This window comes from Cricetulus griseus, assembly GCF_003668045.3.
Source record: "Cricetulus griseus strain 17A/GY chromosome 1 unlocalized genomic scaffold, alternate assembly CriGri-PICRH-1.0 chr1_1, whole genome shotgun sequence".
In the NCBI taxonomy this organism is placed as follows: domain Eukaryota; kingdom Metazoa; phylum Chordata; class Mammalia; order Rodentia; family Cricetidae; genus Cricetulus; species Cricetulus griseus.
In genome coordinates this window covers 1278441-1299165 of record NW_023276807.1, presented here as the reverse complement: position 1 = coordinate 1299165, position 20725 = coordinate 1278441, and the positions used below count along the sequence as shown (strand labels likewise).

Below are 20725 nucleotides of genomic sequence, written 5' to 3'. Positions count from 1 at the left end.
ACCGGGAGCCATCTCTCCGGCCCCGAGTCAGTATTTTGTAGCAAAACACTCCCATCAAATTAACCATTTAAAGGGAATGGAGTCAGTAGTGTTAAACATATTGACAATGCACAATCACCAGTGGTATATTGCTTTATAACATTTTATTCTTCCAAAAGGAAATTTCATACCCACTAGCAGCTTTTCCCTATCACCCTTATTCCCAACAGCCTCTAATTTTGTTCTCTTTTCCATACTCTAAACATCTGACAGAAATGGACTAATAAATTATGTGGCCCTTTGGCCCTTGCTTCTTTCATCTAACACCATGTTTCCCGAGTCTATCCATTGAATTAGCGCGTCACTTCTGTTCACACTGTTACTTGATTCTCCGGGTGGGCTACCACAGCTCGTTTATCATTTATTTGTTCACATATGTTTAGGCTAGTTTCATCTCTTGGCTGTGTGAATAGCACTTTTAGTAATGCTTCTGATTGGGTCCTTTTTCATTTCCTTGAGCATGTACCTGGGAGTAGAATTGTTGGTTACATGGTGATCCTGTCTTTAACTTTGCAGCAACTGGCAGCATGTTTTTCACAGTGACTGAACTGAACTATTTTGCTTTCCTGGCATTTTCTGAGGTTGCAGTTTCTGGCAACCTTGTCAGTATTTTTTTTTTCCCCTCTCTATTATTTTGAGAGTCAGTACCTTATTGTGGCTTGCTCTTCATTTCCCTAAATTATTAATGATGTTGAAGTTCTTTGTGCATTGTTATTAAAGCTCTTTGGGAAGATACCCATTGGGAAGATATTTCTCTCTCTCTTTTTTTTTTAGATTTATTTATTTGTGGCGTATACAGTTCTGTCTGCGTGTGTGCCTGCAGGCCAGCAGAGGGCACCAGATTTCACTACAGATGGCTGTGAGCCACCATGTGGTTGCTGGAAATTGAACTCAGGACCTCTGGAAGAGCAGCCAGTGCTCCTAACCACTGAGCCATCTCTCCAGCCCCCTCTTTTAACTTTTTTAAAAGTTGTTTGTTTTGTTTTTTGGAGACAGGGTTTCTCTGTGTAGCCCTGTCCTGGAACTTGCTCTGTAGACCAGACAGGTCTTGAATTCAGAGATTCACCTGTCTCCACTTCCTGAATGCAGGGATTAAAGGTGTTTGCAACCACTGCTCATCAGTCTTCTCTGTTTTAAAGAGTAGATTGTTTGTGTTTTTGTTTTTGATTTCAAGAGTTATATATTTTGGATATTTTTTAAAAAAGATTTATTCATTTATTATATATACAGTATTCTGTTTGCATGTACATCTGCACACCAGAAGAGGGCACCAGATCTCATTACAGATGGTTGTGAGCCACCATGTGGTTGCTGGGAATTGAACTCAGGACCTCTGGAAGAGCAGCCAATGCTCTTAACCTCTGAACCATCTCCGCAGCCCCTATTTTGGATATTTTTATCTTTAACAAATAATGCAAATATCTCTCCCATTCTGTAAACTCTCCTCTTTCTTCCACTCTCTTGGTCCCCACTTTCTCTTCTCTTTTGCTCCCCTCTCCCTCTCTTTTCCTCCCTCTCCTTCCCCCTTTGCCTCTCTTCCCTCCCCTTTTCTCCCCTCCTTTCCCCTGCTCTCCCTTCTCCCATCTCTTCTCTCTGATATTTCCCTCTCCTCTCCTTTTCTCTCCCCTTTCTTTCCCTCTTCCCCTCCCCCTTCCTTCCATCGCTTCCTTTGCCTTGCCGTGTAGTCTAGGTTGACTTTGAACTCATCACCCTCTTGCATTAGACTCCTCAGCCCTGGGTCACAGATAGACCACTTCCTCAGCGCTGGGTCACAGATAGACCACAGCGCTGGGTCACAGATAGACCACTTCCTCAGCCCTGGGTCACAGATAGACCACTTCCTCAGCCCTGGGTCACAGATAGACCACTTCCTCAGCCCTGGGTCACAGATAGACCACTTCCTCAGCCCTGGGTCACAGATAGACCATTTCCTCAGCCCTGGGTCACAGATACACCACTTCCTCAGCCCTGGGTCACAGATAGACCACTTCCTCAGCGCTGGGTCACAGATAGACCACTTCCTCAGCCCTGGGTCACAGATAGACCACTTCCTCAGCCCTGGGTCACAGATAGACCACTTCCTCAGCCCTGGGTCACAGATAGACCACTTCCTCAGCCCTGGGTCACAGATAGACCACTTCCTCAGCCCTGGATCACAGATACACCACTTCCTCAGGGCTGGGTCACAGATAGACCACTTCCTCAGTGCTGGGTCACAGATAGACCACTTCCTCAGCCCTGGTTCACACATACACCACTTCCTCAGCCCTGGGTCACAGATAGACCACTTCCTCAGTGCTGGGTCACAGATAGACCACTTCCTCAGCCCTGGTTCACACATACACCACTTCCTCAGTGCTGGGTCACAGATATACCACTGCGCTGGGTTTCCTTTCATTTTCTCACTACTAATGCATTAAATTTGGGAATCTTGATTAAGTTCAGTTTCCCTGTGTTTCTTTGTTTAGGTTTTTTACTATCATATCTAGGAACTCATTGCCAAATGCAGGGTCTTAGAAAATTAATTTTATTTATTTTCTGAAAGATTTGTGGCTTAACTTTATGTGTAAGTCACTGATCAATTTTAAGTTGATTTTTATATACAATTAGCCTCCACCTTTGTTCTCCCCTGTGTAGACATTTCCTGTGCATATGGGTTTATTTTTGTGTTCTCAGTTATATTCATGCCACTTATTTGTTGGTTTTGTTTTAAAGCAGAGTCTCATTCTATAGCCTTGGATGGCGTGGAACTCATTGAGATCTACCTGTCTCTGCCTCCCCAATGCTCGTACCTGGCTGTGTGTGTGTATGTGTGTGTGTGTGTGTGTGTGTGTGTGTATGTGTATGTGTATGTGAGATAGAGAGATTATTTATGAATATATATGAATGTATATATGTGATTATATGATATATGTGTGTGTGTGTGTGTGTGTGTGTGTGTTTTGCCTGCATATATATCTGTGTGTCTGTGTGTCACATGTATTCAGTGCTCATGGAAACCAGAAGAGGGTGTTAGGTCCCCTGGGACTGGAGTTATAGCTGGTTGTGAGCAGGTTGTGTATGCTGGGGATTGAAACTGGGCCATCTGTAAGAGCAGGTGCTACTAACCACTGAGACATCTCTCCAGCCTTTTTTTTTTTTTTTTTTCAAGACAGGGTTTCTCTGTGGCTTTGGAGGCTGTCCTGGAGCTAGCTCTTGTAGACCAGGCTGGTCTTGAACTCACAGAGATCCACCTGCCTCTGCCTTCCCAGTGCTGGGATTAAAGGCGTACGCCACCAATGCCCAGCCATTTGTTTTTTGAGATATGTTTCACTATGTAGCCAGGCTGTCCTAGAATTTGCAGTGATCCTCCTGCCTCAACCTTCCCAATGCTGGGATTACAGGTTAAGCCCATTTACCCTGGTTATATATTTTTGTTTGTTTGTTTTTGAGAGCACTAGCTGGCCCAGAAATTCTGATGTAGACCAGGCTGTCTTGTAGTACAGAGATCCACCAGTTTAAGGTTTTCTGAATGCTGGGATTAAAGGGGTGCTCCACTACACCCGGCTTTGCCAGGATGGTTCTTGCCATTTGCTTCTATATGAGCTGAGTGTCTTGTTTCTCTTCCTCTAACAACAGGACCGTGGGGTTGACAGCTCCATTTTTCAGAATCCCAAAAAGCTTCACCTAACTATTGGGATGTTGGTGCTTTTAAGTGAACAAGAGATCCAGCAGACGTGTGAGATTCTGCAGCGTTGTAAAGAGGAATTCATTAAGTACGTAACTGGGAGCGATGGGAGGGAGGGCAGTCCAGGCTGGAGTCTTCATAGTCACAGGCTTGTTTTCAGATGAGGGAGCTGAAGGACATGGAAATCAGCTCATGATAGTTAACAATGTGGATTTGTTGACTCGATTATTAAAACATATATAAGATCTATCTATTTTATGGGGATGAGTGTTTGCTTGCATGTGTGTATGTGTACTTTGTGTGTGCTTAGTGTCCATAGAGGTCAGAAGGTGTCAGAACGCCTAGAAACTGGAGTAACAGATGTTTGTAAGCCATCATGTAGGTGCTGGGAAACAAAGCTTGGTCCCTGCAAGAGCAGGTGTTCTTAGCTGCTGAGCCATCTCTCCAGCCCTGACTGGTTCATTTATAGTACTTAACACTGGACTATCAACTGAAGGTTTGAAATTTGACTTAAAGCATGCATTTACAATTTTTAAATTATCCAGAGTAGAGTATTACTACAGCTTCAGTGGCTTAAGACAACACACATTCATCTGGTTTACCAGGAAAGGGGAGGGAGGCCTAGGCTGGGGTCTTCAGTATCAGGCTTGTTTTTAGATGAGAGAGCTGGATGACATGGGGATTTTATTGTTTATTTATTCATTTCTTTAATTATAAAGAGAACATATGCATAAGCCATGGCACACATGTGAACATCCGAGGGCAGCTCACAGGAGTCAGTTCCTTTCTACCATGCAATTCCAGGGATCAAGCCCAGGTTCAGACTTGCTGCCAGCACCTTCACCTGCTGAGCCATCTCACCGGACTGTGTCAGGAGACTTATATTGAGTTCATTGGACTGAAATCAAAGTCGTGGCAGAGCTGTGTCCTTTCTAGTGTTTTAAGGAAAAATATCTTTTTTTTTTTTTGCCTTTAAAGTCTAGCTTTTAGAGATTTCTCACATTATGGCTTCTTTCCCCCACCTTTAATTCTAATATTGCATTTCTCTGTACCTTTAGTTGTCTCCTCTCTCTGTGATTACAGCAGGAACAAGCTGTTGGCTTTTAGGACTCTGACTTGATTGAATCCATCTGTAATCATATTGATCCCTGTTATCAAGCCCCTTAACTGAGACATGAAAGATAAAGGGACCTAGTTCTCTTGGAGGGCATATCACAATAGCTCAGACGGTACTGCAGCATTCTTTAGGAAAGGATAGAATGCTTCCCCTCCTGCCTTCTCTCCCCTTTCCCATTCCTTCTTCCACTCCTCCTCTTCTTCCATCTCTTACTTATTTATCAATAACATGGTCTCACTGTGTTACTTCAGTTACCGGACTCAGCCTCTTGAGTAGCTGGGATTTTATGTTGCCTAGGCTTGTCTGAAATTTTTAGGGCTCAAACAAATCTTGCAGCCCCACCTTCCTGGGTACTGGGATTATAGGTGTACACCACTGTACCTGGTAACGTTAAAATAACAAGAGGAGGAGGAAAATGGCTGTGATGATGTACACATGTAGCTCCCAGAGGCTGAGGCAGGAAAATCTTAAATTTGAGGCCCACCTGACTCACAAGACTCTACCTCAGAAATGTAAAGATCAGCCTAATGTGGTATGGTGGTGCATGCCTGTGAGTCCAGGACTTGGGGATGGAGATGGTTATCCCTGACTACGTAAGCCTGTTGAAAGGAAGTGTGGGCTTCATGAGACCTTGTCTTGAGCAATCAAACAACCCTAGCCTCCCCCTGTAGGGAGACACCGTAACCACGCCTCCTCTCTGGCCCCGCTGCTCGGCTGCCCCTGGTACGCTCTGGCTTGCTTTTGGCTGGTATTTATCTCAATAAAGATATCTTGACCTTTCGGATTATGGATTGTCTCTTGGGTCATGCAATATCCCCACCTCCATCCCCCAAAAAAGGTAAAAGCAATTTAAGGGGCAAATATCGATATCTTTTTTTTAGTCAATAAGAATATCAAGCCATGGGGCTGGAGAGATGGCTCAGAGGTTAAGAGCACTGACTGCTCTTCCAGAGGTCCTGAGTTCAATTCCCAGCAACCACATGGTGGCTCACAACCATCTGTTATGAGATCCGGTGCCCTCTTCTAGTGTGCAGATATACATGGGAGCAGAATGTTGTATACATAATAAATAAATAAAATATTTAAAAAAATGAATCTCAAGCCAGGCATAGTGGTGCACTTCTTTCATTCCAGCACTCAGGTGGCAAGGCTGTGGGTTTGGGACTAGCCTGGTTTCTAAGGCAAGTTCCAAGCTAGCCAGAATTGCATAATGAGACTCCATCTCACAAAAAGAAACAAAAAGCCAAAAAACAACTAGGGATTCTCTCTGGCCAGGCTGACTTGTTACTTATTTTTTCAACTGTAAAAATTGAATTTACACCTACATCTTACATTGAAGTATCACTTCAAAGAGTCTCCTCTTCTCTCCCTCTTTCTCTTTATAGTTCCCACTTTATTTTTTTCTCAGATGGTTTTTCTTTTCTCCTTTGAAGGTATTGCATACAGCTGAAGAGGGGTTATTACACACAGATAGACAAGAAGGCAGGATTATTATATACAGCTGAACAAGGAAGCAGGTTTAGCCTGTCTTGGAAGGGGCAGTCTACAGGGAAGGAAGTAGTCTTCAGGCCGTAATCAGTGTGTAGGGGGAGTGGTTCAGTAGACATTTTCCACACACACCGTCAGCATTCAGACCAGAAGAAGGCTTAGCAACCCTCTCAGCCTCATCCAGGGAAGGCTTTTTCACCACCATGGGACTGAAACATTGGGGTCCATGTCATGTCAATAGCACACACTCAGGGCTTCCTTTACCCGGGCCTTCCTCTGCTTCCCACAGTGGCTCAGTGGAGAAAGTACTTCGTGCACAAGCATGAGGACCTGAGTTTGTGTCCCCAGAACCCATGTAAAGCCAGACGTGGGAGAACACATCTGTAGTTCCGGCATTCCTGTGTTAGGATGGGAGGCTGGGACGAAGAATCAGAGATCCTGTCTCAAACAAGGTGGAAAGCAAGGACCACACCTGAGGTTGTTCCTTTATGTCCACACAGTTGCCATGGCACGCGCGCACGTGCCACACACACACACACACACACACACACACACACAAAATCTTAATTTTAAGAATCCCCTTATTATATACAGGTGCCACACTGTTCTAAGATGCCCTGTAGAAATGAGTCACCTAAGCTAGGTGTGGTGGCGCATGCCTTTAATCCCAGTGCTCTGCAGGCAGAGCCAAGAGAATCTCTGAATTTGAGACCAGCTTGGTGTACAGAATTTGTTCCAGGACAGTCAACGTGGCTCACTGGGCAGAACAAGGCAAAAAGATCTAAAGTTTTTCTCTGTGTTGCATAGAAGACTCTATAGTGCATTGATTTGTTTTGGGGACCAGTTACCTGTCTTCTTCTTCTTCTTGTTCTTGTTCTTCTTCTTCCTCCTCCTCCTCCTCCTTCTTCTTCTTCGCCTCACTATGTAACCCTGGCTAACCTGGAACTGACTATGTAGAGCAGGCTGGCCTTGAACTCACAGACATCCACCTGCTTTTGCCTTCCCAGTGCTGGGGGATTAAAGATGTGTAACACTACTCCCACTGTTTTATCTTTTTTTAAATCTTACTTAAGACTCCAAATAATTTGGTATTCATCATTAGATAGTTGTAGTTTTCTTCATAAAATAAAAACATTTAAAGGTCTCATACTTCATTATATTCTCAATTCTTTTTGCTACACTAAACTGAAAGTAGCTACATTTTCCTGGCTGCCAGTGGGATAATCCTGCTAAGGAAAAAAAAAAAGTAGAGTTAGATAAAATATTATGTACTGAAGTATTTGTTCTTCTTGCCTTAAGAAAACCAGGCCACAGGTTTTAATCACTGAGTTTTAATCCTAAGCTATGGGCAGACCTAGCCGAGTACATCCCTTTTGTGTATTTAGTGCCTTTTGTGACTCACTGCCAAATCAGAGCCTGGAAGCCTGTCAGAGTCAGTGTGCACTGGGAATAAAGAACAGTCCTAATAGTTCTAAGGCTCTGATGTGACAGGATGAAAACGGTAATTGTAGTTTTTCAAATTCAGCAAAGCTTTTGAAATAGGACAAAGTTGCCCTGCCAGAAATCTGCAGTGCATGCAGAAAGATGTTCGAAGATGCTCTTTTCAAAAAGCTGGGAAGATTGGAGACCAGCAAGTAAAGTAAAGCAAGCCCCACTCCTCTGAGCGCCCCCAGCCCTCTTCTCCTGTGCTCTGTGCACTTGTTTAAAACATCTACAGTGCAAACTCAATTTTTTTGATGTCAGATCAGGGTCTGAGTCAGGTGTCTGGAGTGCTTAGAGACCAGTTTCCCCAAATGATGAGATGTCAGACACACACAAAAAAATTGTATTAAACTGTGGTGAGTAAATTATCTTTTGATTTTTCTTAGGTTTGTCCTTTGCCCTCAGCCTTTACAGTGGTGCCCTTAGGAGGTATGCCAGTGTGTAATGGCATTTCTATCCCCAACCTGCTATGCTGTAAAGATCCCAAAATAAAATGTGCAAGGGAAAACATTGGAACCAAGAGGACCAGTGTTGGCTGTGCCATACTTGATGATGTTTCAAGTTGGAATATTAAAACAAACATGACTTATTTTGGGATTTGATAAAAGCCAAGTGCTGTGTGGGTCTTTGAAGGATGTAGGTAGTTGAGATCTGGAAGTAGCTGTTGATGCTCTCCAGGATGCCCTCTACCCCAAACCCAGATTTCTGTTGAAATTCCTAAGCTTGAGCCTCATACAACTCAGTAGATTTTGAATGAATTATTCAGTGTAGAGGAAACTCTGATGATCAAATGTGTCCCTTGTGATTTTTCTCTGTGGGATGTAGGGCAGTGGCATGGAGTATCTGCTTTGACAAATATGAGCTTCCTCCCCTTATCAGTTCCAGCATCCGTCTTCTGAAGCCTGAGAATCCCTCACAGGCAAGAGCTTCAATAAGTAAACCTGAGAGGGACAAAGGCTGGGGAAGAGAAACCAGCTGTGGACAGATGCTAATTCTTAATTATTATCCAAAGTCACCTTTAAGCCACCAAGACAAAGATCATTTATCAGGCAAACCATTGGATTTCTCTCTCATGCTCTTTAATCTTTTTCTTGATAAAGCCGTGGGTAATTTGCAGGTGCTTCCATTTCTACTCATAAGTGAGCTTGGGAGCCTGTTGCATTTATCTAGCTTTTGTTCTTGATAGCTCATCTCTTTTGAAGCATTTAAAGTCCTCAGCACCAAGGAAAAGACAGAGAGGGAGAAATTCGACCTGCAGATCAAGGTAAAGACTAATTGTGCTTAAGCATTACCATTTGGTATGGTTTGATGATGCCAATATACTTGAACAAATTCTAGAAAGATGCCAATTTATGATAGTTACTATCTGATTAAACCCAGTAGGATAGTCTGCATAGAGGCTCACACCTGTAATGTCAGTTCTTGGGAGACAAAAGTAAGTTTGCCTCAGCTTAAAGCCAACCTGGGCTGCATACTGTGGGACAGTGTGGGCTACACAAAACAACAAAACACAGTATGATAGGTTTTAGGAGAGAATTTGTGCTCTCAGTCCATGAAAATTTAATCATGTCCGTTTTTGAAGTGTTAATCTAACTAATCTTAATCAGTTAAAACCAGGAGTCAGGTATCTTGGGGTTAAAAACCTGGAAGACCAGAGAACCAGGAGCAGCCGACAGTTGCTTCCTACCTCTCTCTGTTCCTCTGTCCAAAAAGGCTGAGGTCCCATCTCCACCCCACCACACCATTTCCCATCTCCACCTCCTGAGTGTTAGGATTAAAGGCATGTGCCACCACCGCCCAGCTTCTATGGCTAACTAGTGGTTAGCTCCACCCTCTGAAATCCAGGCAAGTTTTATTTGTCAGAACACAAACAAAACATCACACAACAAATCTTAATATAATGATGATGAGCAGGTGGTAAAAAGGTTCACAAGAAGCATTAAATATAACCTAGTAAAAACATGGTAGTGCTGATCTAACTGTGCAGGACTAGTTTTTCTTTTCTTTTTTTTTTTTTTTTTTCAGTTTTTTGTTTGTGTGGGGTGGGGGGAGTTTCATGTGCCATGGCATGCTTGTGAAGGTCAGATGACAGCTTTCAGGAGTCTGTTACCTCCTTCCACTTTATTGAGGTTGTTTCTGCTATGCTGATACTCCAGGCTAGCTGGCCAATGAGGGGAGCTTTTGGGTGATTGTCCTGTTTCCCTCTCCTATCTTGCCATGGGAATGCTGGGATTACAGATGTAGGCCAGTACATCTGGCTTTTTTTTTTTTTTTTTTACATGAGTTCTAGGGATCAAACTAAGTCCTTAGACTTGCCCTGCATATACATCTGCTAAGCCATCTCACCAGTTCCACCAGGGTTAATTTTAAAAGCATAAGAAAAGCTAGGAACAGCCGGGCGTTGGTGGCACACACCTTTAATCCCTCGGGAGCCAGAGGCACTTGGGAGGCAGAGGCAGGCGGATATCTGTAAGTTGGAGACCAGCCTGGTCTCCAGAGCGAGTGCCAGGACAGGCTCCAAAGCTACACAGGGAAACCCTGTCTCGAAAAACCAAAAAAAAAAAAAAAAAAAAAAAAAAAAAAGCTAGGAACAGCACATGCTTCTGGTCTCAGCTGGAAGACTAAAGCAAGAGGACTGTTTTAGTTCAGAAATTTGGGCCAACCTTGGTGACTTGATAAGACCCTTTCTCTTTATGTTTTTGTTTTTGAGACCGGTCTCACTGTATAACTCTGGCTGGCCTAGGACTTGCTGTGTAGACCAGGCTAGCCTCCAACTCAGAGAAATCTTACCTTTGCCTCTTAAGTGTTGGGATTAAAGGTGTGTGCATACTATGCCCATTGAAACCCTATCTCTTTAAAAAAAAAATGGTGTGTGTGGTGCAGTTAGTATAATTGTTAAAGCAAGTTTTCTTGCATGGACTTGGATAGATAGAATAGAATGGCTGCCTCTCATATTGAATTTCCTAATCAGTACTTGGAATGGAGACATACTATATCTGATGAGGTTTCAGGCCTTTTGTGAGCTTGTGAAAGATCCAGGGAGACTTCTGAGCAGTGCCCTAAATGTTGGTTAGTTGGGTACAGTCTCAGGTCACCATCTTTTTTTGCCTGCTCAAGCTACCTTCCTGTTCAGGATGATCTCATATGGTGTTCCAGGCATGGCTGCAAGCCCAGCTTGTCCATAGCCCTGCAGCCTGGCACATGGGTGGCACTTGGGTGCCACTGCACTCAGTGCCCCAGGCTGGTCTTGTTTCTTGGCCAGTACTGGGGCCCCCTGGTTGTCCGAGGCCCTGTTGATTCAGAGTGGTTCCATGTTGGCCTCCTCCAGCCACCCTGTCTCTGTAGAGACTGCACCACAACATGAGACTGCCTGTCTTTCAGGCAGTAAGAGTACCCCAGTTGTTGCAGCTCCTTCTGACCTCTAACATCTCCCACTTGGAAGGTAATACCACAGGAAATCCCCCACCCAAGGGCCCTCGGACCTTTTGAGTGTTGAAGGCCTTGGTGGGGACACTCAGAACAAATCCTAAAGGAGGGCAGTCTTCCCAGCTGAATCCAGCTTGATGATCACAATCTGCAGGCCTTGGAAGTGGCAAAAGGAGTAAGCTGTGGGGAACCATGACAGTCAAGTGGTTTCCCATGGGGAGCTAAGTTGCAAGGCAGACCTAAGGAGCAGGTCTCAGGGCTCCCAGTAGAGCCCAGAAGAGGCTGTGAGATGGCAGGCTGTGACTGCCTTCCTCTCAGCATTGTAGAGCAGCTTTCCCCAGATGGTGGGGCCTAGCTATATGATGCTTAGGGAACACTATAAATGAGTGGGGCTTTCCTGGCTTCAGATGGGCAAGAAGCTCTTTCTGGTTGAAGTATATGTCTGATAGAGGGAGCTGGGAAGAAAACACGATAGTGAGAATATTCTAGGCCACTGTTGATTCCCATTAATGACCATTTTTCAGTTTCCAAGGCTGGACCTTCTCATGCTCCCTTAGATCAAACAGGTTGAAACTCTTAGTCCCTGGAGAGGTAGGGTCTGTATCCCGGCTCAGCACTTGAAAATCATGACGAATGGGTCTTTAGTCATCAGCCAGCTTTAAGATTAAGGGATTGAAGTCTCAGAGTAGGAAACATTTGGATGGGGGGGAGGAGAACCTTCTCACTCTAGAGTCTGGTTGGAATCTTGCTAGCTTAAAGTTAAGAATTTTAACAATTAACAAGAGTCTGGTTGGAATCTTGCTAGCTTAAAGTTAAGAATTTTAACAATTAACAAGATTTGCTATGAAGATTGCCTACATAAAAACAGTATTCTTTTTCTCTTTCTTTTCTTTTTTTTTCCAAGTGTCTTAGGGTTTCTGTTGCTGTGAAGAGATACCATGACCATGGCACCTCTTATAAAGGAAAAAACATTTAATTTGGGAGACTTAAATTTTCAGAGAGTGAGTTCAATATCATCATGCTGCTCCATGGTGTTGTGCAGGCAGACTTGGTGTTGGAGAAGGAGCTGAGTGTTCTACATCTTGACTTGTAGGCAGCAGAAAGCGGTCTTTGTCCCTGGGTGTGGCTTGAGTTTATATGAGGTCTCAAAGCCCACCTCCACAAAGACACACTCCCTCCAAAAGACCACACCTACTTCAACAAGGCCACACCTCCTAATAGTGCTACTCCCTTTGGGGGCCATTTTCTTTCAAACCACCACAGCAGGGTTTCTCTGTGTATGTAGTCCTGGCTGTCCTGGTACTCAATCTGTAGAGCAGGCTGGCCTCAAACTCAGAGATCCACCTGCCTCTGCCTACTAAGTGCTGGGATTAAAGGTGTGTGCCACCACTGCCTGACTATTCTTTTTCTTCTATATAGAAGCATTTCAAATGGGAATATTACAATATCAATGAAGAGTCCTAAATTTAACCTTCTTCCTTTCCCAGCTGTAAACCTGTAACTTTTTCAAAGTAATCACAAACAAGATTACGGATAGTTTGGAAGAAAATGCCCCTCAAAGGGAGTGGCACTATTAGGAGGTGTGGCCTTGTTGAAGTAGGTGTGGCCTTGTTGGAGGAAGTGTGTTGCTGTAATAGTGAGCTTTGAGGTCTCTTTTGCTCTAGCTTCCCTTAGTATGACACTTAGTTCACTTCCTGTTGCCTTCGAATCAAGATGTAGCCAGCACCGTGTCTGCCTGCATGCTGCCATGTTCCCCGCCATGATGATAATGGACTGAACCTCTCCTCTGAAACTGTAAATGAACCACCCCAATTAAATGTTTTCCTTATAAGAATTGAATTTCTGGGGCTGGAGAGATGGCTCAGAGGTTAAGAACACTGGCTGCTCTTCCAGAGGTCCTGAGTTCAATTCCCAGCAACCACATGCTGGCTCACAACCATCCAAAATGAACACATGCAGACAGAACACTGTATACATAATAAATAAATAAATCTTAAAAAAAAAAAAAAGAATTGAATTGCTGTGATCATGGTGTCTCTTCACAGCTATAGAAACCCTAACTAAGAAATGTTCTTAGAGTGAAAACCTGTCTCTGGACTTAGTATAATAAGGATTCCTTCAACACTTATGCCCTGTGGTTTTCTTTTTCCCTGTTGTAATCCTGTCTAGTGGACCTTGGGACTGTCCTATGATCTCATTTACCAAAGGAAATTCCTTAGAAACATTTAAAGCAGTGTGTGATGGCAAGAATGAGAATGGCCTCCATACACTGTTCATATGTTTGGCTATTTGGTCCCCAGTTGGTGGAACTGTTTGGGAGGATTAGTAGGTGTAGCCTTGTTGGAGAAAGTGTATCACTATGGTGGGCTTTGAGTTTCAAAAGCCCATGCCATTTTAGTTACTTCTTTGCTTCATGCTTGTTGGTCAAGATGAAAACTCTCTGTTACTGTTCCATGCCTGCCTGTTTGCCTGCTGCCATGTGCCCCTCCATGATGGTCCTAGACTAACACTCTAGAACCATGAGTGTTAAATGTTTTCCTTTTTTCTTTTTTAAGTTGCCTTGGTCATGTGTTTTAAGTTCAAAAGACACCAACTTCATATATGGCTTTTGTTTAGACACTTAGAGTGACTTCTCTTGAGAAGCCTGTACCCATATTAGTGTGTACTATCATTTTTCTAGTCTTGCCTGCCCCCTCTTTTTCCCTCTCCCCTTTAATGCCTCTGCTTCAATCTATATTAAAACTCTCCCCTAATAGACTCTTTTCATTAGTGTGGACAGGTGATCCTGTATATGTGTTATTGGTATGCACATCTAGTGAGTGAAAATCTCTTGTAACTGTAGAAATAATGGAGAGAGATGGGCTTTTGAGAGAAGGGCCATTACAGTAGACTGTTGTTACCAATCATGCCATTCCTTGGCTCTGTCTTAGATCTCATTAGTGAGTATTGGAACATGCTATGGTGCTGAAAATACTCTGCTGTATTTTGCAGGTGTGGGCTTTAGCCATTTAGTAACTTGAAATGAGAAAGACAGCTAGAACCCCAAGGTCTGTTCTTATACTACTTGACTATGCATATTAACTATCTTTTACAATATACAGCCTTCTTTGCTTACACAGCTGTGAAAATCTAATGTATTTTTCTTTGGCAGTGACATTTCTGGTGGCAAACCTCTGGAAGCAGAGATGGCAGGGATCGAGTACATGAATGACGATCCTGGTATGGTGGATGTTCTTTATGCCAAAGTCCATATGAAAGATGGCTCCAACAGGTAGGTTTTTAAGGTGTACATATTTGAACTAGAAGTTCGGGGCTCTTCTAGGCCCTTCTAGGCTTGCAGGGCATCACCTCAACCTCATAACCTTTCTGTTTCAACCTTCCAGGTACTAGAATTATATGGGTGCACCAACATGCCTGGCTCTTTATTCATTAAAGCAAGGATGCTACCACAGTCAGAGAAGAGTTGGTTATGGGAGAAAATGTCCAACTGTTAGCCTGAAAGACTCTTTGAATAGTGGGTGTTGACCATAACAGTCAGTTTTTTATGGAAATGGACTGTGTTTATCGTCATAATAGGACGTGGGAAGGCAGGTCTTGTAGGATGGGTTTCACAGGTGATGTGACGGTAATTTGATGAATACCAAGACAAAATGGGGGATAAAAGTCTTACTGTCATGGAATTATTAAGATTAAGCTACATAAAATGTTAGGAACAAGACAGTCATGGTAACCCAGGCCTTTAAATCCAACAGTTGGGAGGCAGAGTCATATAGATCTCTGAGAGTTTGAGGCCAGCCTGATCTAACTAGTGAGTGCTAGGACAGCCAAGCATACACAATGAGGGCCTATCTCAAAATACAAAAGCCGTAACAAAAAAGATAAAGAAAATACCTACTACATAGCCAAGCCTGATCAGCCACATTTTGCCTGTCAGTGTTCTTTCACGTGCTCTCTCAAGTGGACAGACATTGGTTCAGTGCCCAGTTCTTCCGACAGCTGTCTGGCTAGGTGCACAGGCCAAGTGCTTCATACATACTGTCAGTTTCACCACAAGAATGTTAAAAGGCTGTGTGCTCAAGGAGCAAAATTCAGTAAAGCTTTATTCTTTTTCTGCTTTATCAAGGATAAATGAGATAGAAGTTTTTCAAGCTGCAAATGTTTACTGAAGACTGTTACTAGTGAAACACTCATGGCACCACAGTCCCCTGACTGAGGGAGCAGCAGTTAGTTCTACATGCCGTTGCTTTCTTCATTAGTTTGAGACAGTATTTCACTGCTTAGCCCAGGCTAGCCTTAAACTTTCAATCCTCCTGCCTCAGCCTGCTAAGTGCTGGGATTTCAGGGTCATGTGGCCATGCTGGGTTACACCACTGTGTTTGCACCATGATTACAGATGTCTTCCAGTAAAAACAGCAAGAATATGTTGTACTGCGTGCTTCTTAGTATGTGCTCTGCCACTGAGCCGTGCTCCAGCAGTACCTTCCGCACATATACTCATATTTTCTTCATATGATCTTTGCAATATTTGTGCACATTAGAGGCTGGTGTGCAGATACACACTTAGAACTCACTGCTGTGAGACTAAAATCTGCGCTGACTAGTAAGCACACAGGTAACAGGAGGCATATGGAAAATTACTTGAGATTGTAGGTTTGAGTCTACACAATAATGAAAATTTCTTCATCTGTGCTTCAGCTCTGTTTAAGGCACATGAGGCAGAGACCAGTCAGTTTGGTTCACTCTGTTCTTTATGGCTTCCAGAGGGAAACATAGAAGAGCTAAAAAAAGATGATGGAGTTACTGCCTTGAGGGTTTTCACTGGTGTTTACCCTTTTTCCTGCTGCTGAGACCCTGCGTTCTGTAGGTCTTCACATGCAGAGGATAACAGGTTTGAGAATGAAAACCCATTGAAGTGAGTTTCTTTTGAAGACAGTTCTCACACTCGATCTGTCCTCTCACTAATGGAGAGCTCAGGTCTCAGGGGCCAGTTCAGCGTAACTTCCCCCACAAAGCCAGGTTTTACACATTTGTCTAACTTCCTTTTATCAAAGCTTTGTGAATTGAAAGGAGAACTCTTATTGAGTCCACTAACATGATCAATCAAGAACTTTTTTTGAGTCGTTCCCATCTCCTTTACTGCTCTATCTTGACTTTTTATTGTCTGTTTTTGCTCACAGGAAGAGCCATGTGTGTTACTTTGAGATTTATAAATTCCCCCTTCCCAAATGTATACTTTAAAAGAGATATATGTATTCTAATGCCCTTGTTTAGGTCAACTTGTAAACCTTCTGGAATGTTCCTTTGTGCTAGGAAGTTTGGAGGGCTGTGCTGATTGATACAGAAGGAAGAGATGGCCCTTTATAAAGTGGTGTGTGTGTGTGTGTGTGTGTGTGTGTGTGTGTGTGTGTGTGTGTGTTCACGTCCATATACACATACAGAAGGTATCTTTCTCTGTTATTCTCTACCTCATTTATTAACTAATGTATTTACTTTTGAGACAGGGTCTCACACTTAAGCCTATATGGAGGTTTCAGGCTAGTTAGGCCTACATAGTCAGGCATTTTTGTTTGTTTGGTTTGGTTTGGTTTAGTAAGATTGTATAAAGTCAATATAAGAATTATAGTTGTAAGCAAACAGAAAACATCATTTAAAAGCTAAGAAACTACCTGGGCAGTGGTGGCGCATGCCTTTAATCCCAGCACTTGGGAGACAAAGGCAGGCGGATCTCTGTGAGTTCAAGGACATTCTGGTCTACAGAATGAGTTCCAGGACAGGCTCCAAAGCTACACAGAGGAAACCCTGTCTCAGAAAAACAAAAACAAAAACAAAAACAAAAAGACAAACAAAACAAAAAAGATACAAAGTTAAAAAAACTATGTACTCATTATTCAACAAATTATAAGATAATTAGGAATATATGATAAAACATACCCAAGAGCTTTTTGTAGGAAATCATAAACTGTAAGAGATTTATGTATTCAATAATAGATGCTGTCTTAGTCCATGTCCTATTGCTGTGAAGAGACACCATGACCACAGCAACTCTCCTAAAGGAAAGTACTTATTGGGGTTGCTTATAGTTTCAGAGGTTTAGTACATCAGCATCATGGTGGGGAGCATGGCAGACACAGCAGACGTAGTAGCTGTGTTCTACATCCAGATCAGATGACAGCAGACAGAGAGAGCCACTGGGCCTGGCTTGGGCTTCTGAAACCTCAGAACCCACCCCCAGCAACACACTTCCCCATCAATGTCTCACCTTCTAACCTCTCTCAAGTAGTACCTCTCCCTAATGACTAAGCATTCAAATCTGAGCTTATGGAGGCCATTCCCATTCAAACCACCACAGATGCCATTTAAAACCTTTTTTTGTTGTTGTTGTTGTTAGTTCTTTGAGAATTTTATACAATGTGTTTTGATCATATCCCTCTCCTATCTCTTCCCCCTTATTCCTTTTGTGTATTTCCCTCCCCTACTTCTTTTCCACTTTTTTAAAAAAATGCTTTAACTTTTTTTATTTTATGTATGTGGGTGTTTTGCCTGCATGTATGTCTATGTACCACATGTGTGCCTGGTGCCCTCAGACACCAGGAGAAGAGTCATAGAACTGGAGTTACAGATGGTTGTAAGCCTCCAGGTGGGAGCTGGGAACTGGACCTGGATCCTCTGAGAAAGCAGCCAGTGCTTAACCACTGAGCCTTCTCTCCACCACCCCTTTGTTAAAAATAACCCAATAGTCCAGTTTATGCTGCCCCGAGACTCCTGTGTGTACAGCCATCTGCTGGAGCATGGTCAACCTATTGTTAGCTGCACCCTTAAAGAACTCTAACTCTCCCTTCCACAGTGGCCATCAGCTGTCCAGGGCTCTCCAGTTAGGCTTGTGACTCCCTTACCCACCCCTTCATGCGAGAATGGGGCTGACTGGGTCTTGTACAGACAGTATTTTTTGTAGAAGCCACATTGCCTCATGTTGTTTCCTATGAATTTAAAACAAGTCATTTGCTGCATTCATAACTGAAAGGGAAAGCCAGGGCAGGAGCCATTACAGTAGGAACAGGAGCAGGGTATTTAGAAGCCATTACAATAGCCTGGGAGAAGCAAGATGGCCCAAATTAGAGCAGTGGCCATGGGAATCAATAATTGGATGCAAAAGGTAAAATCTGCTTGATTTGGCATTTTTCTTAAAGTGGAGGGTAGAGAGATGACTAAGTTAGTTTATATCAGGAATACAAAGGTGAACTCAGACCAGGAGATCTATAATATTCCTGTCAGATTTAAAAACAGTATCGAAATACGTGCTTGAAAGGATTTTGCTGGCCACAGTGGCACATTCCTGTGATGCCAGCACTCAGGAGGGAAACCAAGGTGGAGTTCAAGGTCAGTCTTAGCTACACTGTGAGTTCAAGCTCAGTGGGCAAAGGCTCCTGCCACCAAGCGGAAGGACCTGAGTTTGATCCCTAGGACCCATGTGGAGGAAGAAGAGAACCAAATTCTCACATTATTCTCTGAACTCCACATCATGTTCACAATTAAATAAATAAATGCAATTGAAAAATAAAAGCAAAGCAAAAAAGAAGTAGGGATAGTCTAGTTGTTGAGAATTGGCAAATAATAGAGTTGCATTTATATGTTTTGAGGTTAAGGTTTATAACTGCACATCTCAGTACTTTTTTTTTTTAACAGATGAATTAAGTAAAGATTAACTTAGCCCCCCTTGTTTCCTTGTTTTCCTTCCCAGAGTAAAATCCTCCAAGAGTCATTGTCTGTGTGTATTGTTTTAAACAAATAGAATTACATTACACTACCCATCAGTTCTTTTTCAGACAGGGTCTCATAACCCAAGCTGGCCTTGAACTTGCTATGTAATCAAGAATGACCTTGAACTTCTGACCCCCCCATACTTCCACCTCTTGAGTGCTGGGAGTAAAGGCATATGCCACATGGTTTGGTTTTTTTCTTTTTGTTTTTTTGGGTTTTTTTTTTTTTTTTTTTTTTTTTGGTGTTGGCATCAAACTCACCAATTCAGTCACCCAATTCAGTCTTTTCTTCAGTTCTGGTGAGGTGGCCCTGAGATACTCATGTCAGTATGCTTAGATGCCTGGAAATCCTACATCAGGTTTTTGAAACTGAACCTGCATGCCATAGGATTTCTTTGCTGTAAAATTGCCCATTATCTCGAATCTTTGAGTTAATGACTGCCAGTCTGGTAACTCAGGAGACAGTTTAAGAGAACAAGCGTGGAGGCACATCTCCCCATCCCCACCTCTGTCGTGGCAACTGAACCCTGAGACTGCACCTTTACCTGTTTTGGGTGTCATGCTTTTAGTTCCTCAGTTCCCAGTTTCTTAGAAACCTGCATTGTTTCTTGTGGCCTGCCGAACACTAGCATTTCTCCTTCCTTTCCAGTGTCTTGAGAGACTTGCCACCTCCCTGTCTGATTCCTCCTCTGTCCTCAGTCATAAGACTTTTGCCTCTGGTGTGCCAACAAACTGCTTTGCTACAGGCGCCCCGCACTGCTGCGTGTGCTGGCTGTGTGTGTTGGCACTGCTTCCAGACTCTCTGAGGTCCTCTCCCTGTTTTCTCACCCTTACCAGCTGTCTTCCGGTTCCTTCCCTGCCCTTTCCATGGCTCAGCATCCCAGAAGGCTGTCCATAGCTTTCTCTTGGCTTGCTCTTAATCCTCCTTCCATGCTACACCTGTCCTGTGCTGTCACAGCTCTTTTTGGTTTGTTAAGATAGGGTCTTGTGTAGCACAGGCTGGCTAGCATACTGCTATATACTGGCTAATAACCCCGTTTGTAGCTGAGGAGGACCTTGACCTCCAGCCTTCATCTTCCAAGCGCATGCGTCTCCATATTGGCTAAAGCACACTGAACTGAACTGTCCTTCAGGCCTGATATCCTGTGCCGTACAGTTAGAATGGCACCTCGTCAACCCTGTCCCCTGACGACTAAGATGAGTCTTCATAGCTGCCTGGTGGGTTAGAGACCTGGCTGGGCACCATCTCCAGGCTTGGGGAACTGTCCTCACTTCCCTTTTCTCCTTAACCTCTGCCATGTGTGTCGGGATGGGTGCCACTTTTCTCATTGAGTTCTTCCGAGTTCCTGCTCGTTGCTCCCAGAATGTAGGCCTTCATCATTTCCTCGTTCATAGTGGGGGCCTGGGAGTGTGGACTCTGAAGGTAGACTGACCTGCTCTGACTTTTAAAAACTCATTTTAAAATTTTAATGAACTAAAATGGATTGGGGGGGAGGGATAAGGGCAGGTAACCAGAGGATGACTATAATAAAGATAAATATATATACATATGAAAATGCCATAATGAAACTCATTATTCTATAAACTAACTTAATTTTTTTGTTTGTTTGTTTTTTGTTTTTCAAGATAGAGTTTCTCTGGGCTTTGGAGGCTGTCCTGGAAGTAGTTTTTGTAGACCAGGCTGGTCTCAAACTCACAGAGTGCTGGGATCAGAGGCATGTACCACCACTGCCTAGCATGCTAACTTAA

At 43.4% G+C, this 20725-nt stretch overlaps 1 protein-coding gene and 1 pseudogene across 5 annotated transcripts in view; one reads left to right on the top strand and one right to left on the bottom strand.

Moving 5' to 3' along the window:
* The window catches only part of Ascc1 (activating signal cointegrator 1 complex subunit 1), an 89173-nt gene that overhangs the window by 32519 nt on the left and 35929 nt on the right, over positions 1–20725 (top strand). For all 5 annotated transcript variants that reach the window (XM_027388314.2, XM_027388315.2, XM_027388313.2 and 2 more), the window contains exons 6-7: positions 3658–3794; positions 14371–14490. In XM_027388314.2, coding sequence (XP_027244115.1) covers positions 3658–3794; positions 14371–14490 — 257 coding nt within the window. The remainder of the gene's footprint in view (positions 1–3657; positions 3795–14370; positions 14491–20725) is intronic.
* On the bottom strand, positions 10906–11434 carry LOC118239734 (annotated as a pseudogene).